Source organism: Myotis brandtii, unplaced genomic scaffold, assembly GCF_000412655.1.
Source record: "Myotis brandtii unplaced genomic scaffold, ASM41265v1 scaffold434, whole genome shotgun sequence".
Lineage (NCBI taxonomy): Eukaryota > Metazoa > Chordata > Mammalia > Chiroptera > Vespertilionidae > Myotis > Myotis brandtii.
In genome coordinates, this window is record NW_005366599.1 from 437,878 (window position 1) to 438,617 (window position 740).

Consider the following 740-nt stretch of genomic DNA (forward strand, 5'->3'; position numbering starts at 1 on the left):
TGGAAGAGCCTGGGCCCCTGAAGCGAGAACTCACTTCCGAGCAGCCCGCTTGGCAAGCCCGTGTGGAAAGCCAGCCGTTTAGGCGGACATTGATGGGCGCCAGTGAACCAGCTGCGGGCACAGCCGGCACAGCCCGCAATCTGGGACAGGTCCTTGCACGCTGTCCCTGAAACAAACACGCGTTTCCTTCCTGCGGCTCCACTGCCGGAAAAGGGCCTCCTCTCTCCTCCCGTGGAGACTCCTGGCTCAGCCTGGGCCGGGTGGACGGCCCCGCCCTGGGTGTGAGGGGCCGAGGGGTAGACGGCGATAAGCCGACCTCGGATTTTCAAGGGGCTGCTATGGGCCCCGGGGGCAGGGCCGGCTCAGAACAGGGACCCGACACCGGAGGTGCCTTTGCCGACCTGGGAGCCACGGAGCCGGCCTTCGGGCCTTTGTCCCAGGAAGTGGCCGACCCCGGGAACCGGGAACCAGGTCTTTGCCCGCCTCTGGCTGATAAGGCTTGGGTGCCGCTGGGGGCGCAAGGGGAAAACCCCTGGCTTCTGTGCGGGCTTCTGCGCACCCGCCATGCCCCGGGGAGGCGGGACCCCACGTTTGGAAACGTTTTCAGACCCTCTTCACCTCCCCGCCCCCTCCTCCAGGTGGAGGTGAAGGTGCCCCCACACCCCTACCTGCCCCGCCCACCCAGGCGCTGCGATTAGCACTAATAGCGATTAATTCCGTCTGCAGCTCAAAGTCCAGGC

General features: G+C 66.2%; 1 protein-coding gene across 1 annotated transcript in view; it reads left to right on the plus strand.

Moving 5' to 3' along the window:
* Positions 1–338: 338 nt before the first annotated feature.
* The window catches only part of PRDM16 (PR domain containing 16), an 82,425-nt gene continuing 82,023 nt past the window's right edge, over positions 339–740 (plus strand). The window contains exon 1 of the mRNA XM_005874318.2: positions 339–471. Within this exon, the coding sequence (XP_005874380.2) occupies positions 339–471 (133 nt within the window). The remainder of the gene's footprint in view (positions 472–740) is intronic.